Source organism: Austrofundulus limnaeus, unplaced genomic scaffold (genome assembly GCF_001266775.1).
Source record: "Austrofundulus limnaeus strain Quisiro unplaced genomic scaffold, Austrofundulus_limnaeus-1.0 Scaffold1009, whole genome shotgun sequence".
NCBI classification, from domain to species: domain Eukaryota; kingdom Metazoa; phylum Chordata; class Actinopteri; order Cyprinodontiformes; family Rivulidae; genus Austrofundulus; species Austrofundulus limnaeus.
Window position 1 is genome coordinate 136,496 of NW_013953411.1, and position 2,517 is coordinate 139,012.

General features: G+C 41.1%; 1 protein-coding gene across 1 annotated transcript in view; it reads left to right on the plus strand.

Moving 5' to 3' along the window:
- Window positions 1-2,517, plus strand: part of zc3h18 (zinc finger CCCH-type containing 18) — a gene marked incomplete at its 3' end in the record, with an annotated part of 35,084 nt that overhangs the window by 13,426 nt on the left and 19,141 nt on the right. Inside the window, 1 exon segment of the mRNA XM_014030156.1 lies at window positions 1,811-1,895. Within this exon segment, the coding sequence (XP_013885610.1) occupies window positions 1,811-1,895 (85 nt within the window).

Consider the following 2,517-nt stretch of genomic DNA (forward strand, 5'->3'; position numbering starts at 1 on the left):
CTGTCTGTCCCTCTCTGTCCTACACATCTGTCTGTCCCTCTCTGTCCTACACATCTGTCTGTCCCTCTCTGTCCTACACATCTGTCTGTCCCTCTCTGTCCTACACATCTGTCTGTCCCTCTCTGTCCTACACATCTGTCTGTCCCTCTCTGTCCTACACATCTGTCTGTCCCTCTCTGTCCTACACATCTGTCTGTCCCTCTCTGTCCTACACATCTGTCTGTCCCTCTCTGTCCTACACATCTGTCTGTCCCTCTCTGTCCTGCACATCTGTCTGTCCCTCTCTGTCCTGCACATCTGTCTGTCCCTCTCTGTCCTGCACATCTGTCTGTCCCCCTCTGTCCTACACATCTGTCTGTTTCTTGGTTTTACAGGATCTGGTTGTCTGAAATGAAAATAAATGGTTACGCTCACCCCTGCCAGATTATATCCACTCAAATCTCTAAAATCTGATTGGATTACCTCTGACTAACCAGATGTAGGAAGTTTCCAGAAACTTTCAGTAGGAAGTTGAGTTGAGGAATTTGGAAATAATCCAAATTGGAAATGTGGCTGTTAAATTGTGACATTGCTTTGGTTCCTCACCGTTACACAACTGATGTAAGTGAGAAGACTTCCTGTGTGTTCCTAATTAAACAAACGGGTGATTTGATTGGCTGTGGGTCCGTGCACACTGCCACCACAAGCACTTGGGTCCAAATTTTGAGCCACCTGACTTTTATATAAATATTGACTTCCTGTTTTGTGTTTCCTGGGCCACAACTTCCTCAGACTGAAGGCACTCTGAACTTGTGACCACGCTGTAGGGTGTTAAAAAGCTTCAGGTCATTCTTTCAGAGAATTCACCTCAAACTTTTCAGGGGAAGTAGCAGGAACCTGTGGCTAATCCAAACTCTGTGTTTACACATGTTATATGTATGTTGTCTGTTGTTTATTTACTGTTTTAAAGGGTTAAAAACACACAGGTGGGTCAGGATGGGTCGTCTGAACACAGCTCCTTCTGTTAAAACCAAACAAACCTGCAGTTTACTGTCAGCTGAGTTCACCTCAGGCCCGGTTCATGACTTCTGACCCGACTGGTCCAGTTCTGTCACAGCTGTGGACTCTGTTCTCCATGTCTCCACACCAAAGAGTGTGTGTGCAGTGTACAGCAGCCCATCACTGAACAGATAATACATTCTGCACATTTACTGAGTATTACTGAATATTCACTGAATATTACTGAATATTACCTAATATTTACTGAATATTACCTAATATTTACTGAATATTACTGAATATTACCTAATATTCACTGAATATTACTGAATATTACCTAATATTTACTGAATATTACCTAATATTTACTGAGTATTACTGAATATTACCTAATATTTACTGAATATTTACTGAATATTACCTAATATTTACTGAATATTCACTGAATATTACTGAATATTTCCTAATATTTACTGAATATTTCCTGCTCAGAGACAGTCAGGACATGGTCTCCTGTGACCTCAGGACAGGTGGACAGGTGGACAGGCAGAGTTGGGACAGATCTTGAACATAACGGTGTGTCCTCTCGCTCTGTTAGTTTTAGTGTTAGCTAATGTTGATTAGCATGGCAGCCATGTTGAATCCATCCTCTGTGTATGATGTGGTAAAAAGGGTTTAATTGTGTAGAAAGTCTGAATGTTGAGGTCAGATCTGTGGTAAAGGACAGGATGTTTGCTCCACCTCCTGTTTCTGTTTTTATCAGAGTTGATGAAGCCCACAGGTCGATCATGTTTAGTCTAAACCTGTGATGTCATGTGTTGTTTGTGTACAGGATGATGACCTGGAGGAGGGGGAGGTCAAAGATCCTTCAGACAGGAAGATCAGACCCCGCCCCATCTGCAGGTTCTTCATGAAAGGTAGGTGTTGACTCAGGACTCTGCTAACACCAGGAGGTTGAATAAAAACATCTGATTGTTGTGTTGAATGCTCTGATGTGTTCCTCCAAAGATCCTTTATTTGATTTAGAAATTTATTCATTTCATTTGTAACATTATATACACAACAAAGAACAGAAAACATGCAATCAAACCACCTTCCTGTGGTCTGTTTAGGTGGGTCTGGATCTGCAGTTCTCCAGACTCTGAAGTCAGACGTGTTGTCCAGCAGAGGGCGCTGTTTAACTTTACAACTTTAGTTTTTATTAGTCAATCAGTCACTTTATGACGAATCAAGTGACCTCATAATGTTTTTAAAGGGATCAAGGATCAGTTGTAACATTAGACTTTATTTGATAAACATATATTTTAACTGTAAAATAAAGACTGTAAAAAAACTGTAGGCTGTTTATTTTAGTAAATTTTAAAATATATATTTTAAGACAGACGGAGCCATTTTATTTGCACACAAAGCATTCTGGGTAAATGATGACGTGGATAGGTCCTCGGTGCGAGGCTGCTAGCGAGCTATATCCACCCTGAAGGTTAATCTTGGACAATATCTGAGTAAAGGTGACTGACGGCGGTCAGTCACCTTTACTCA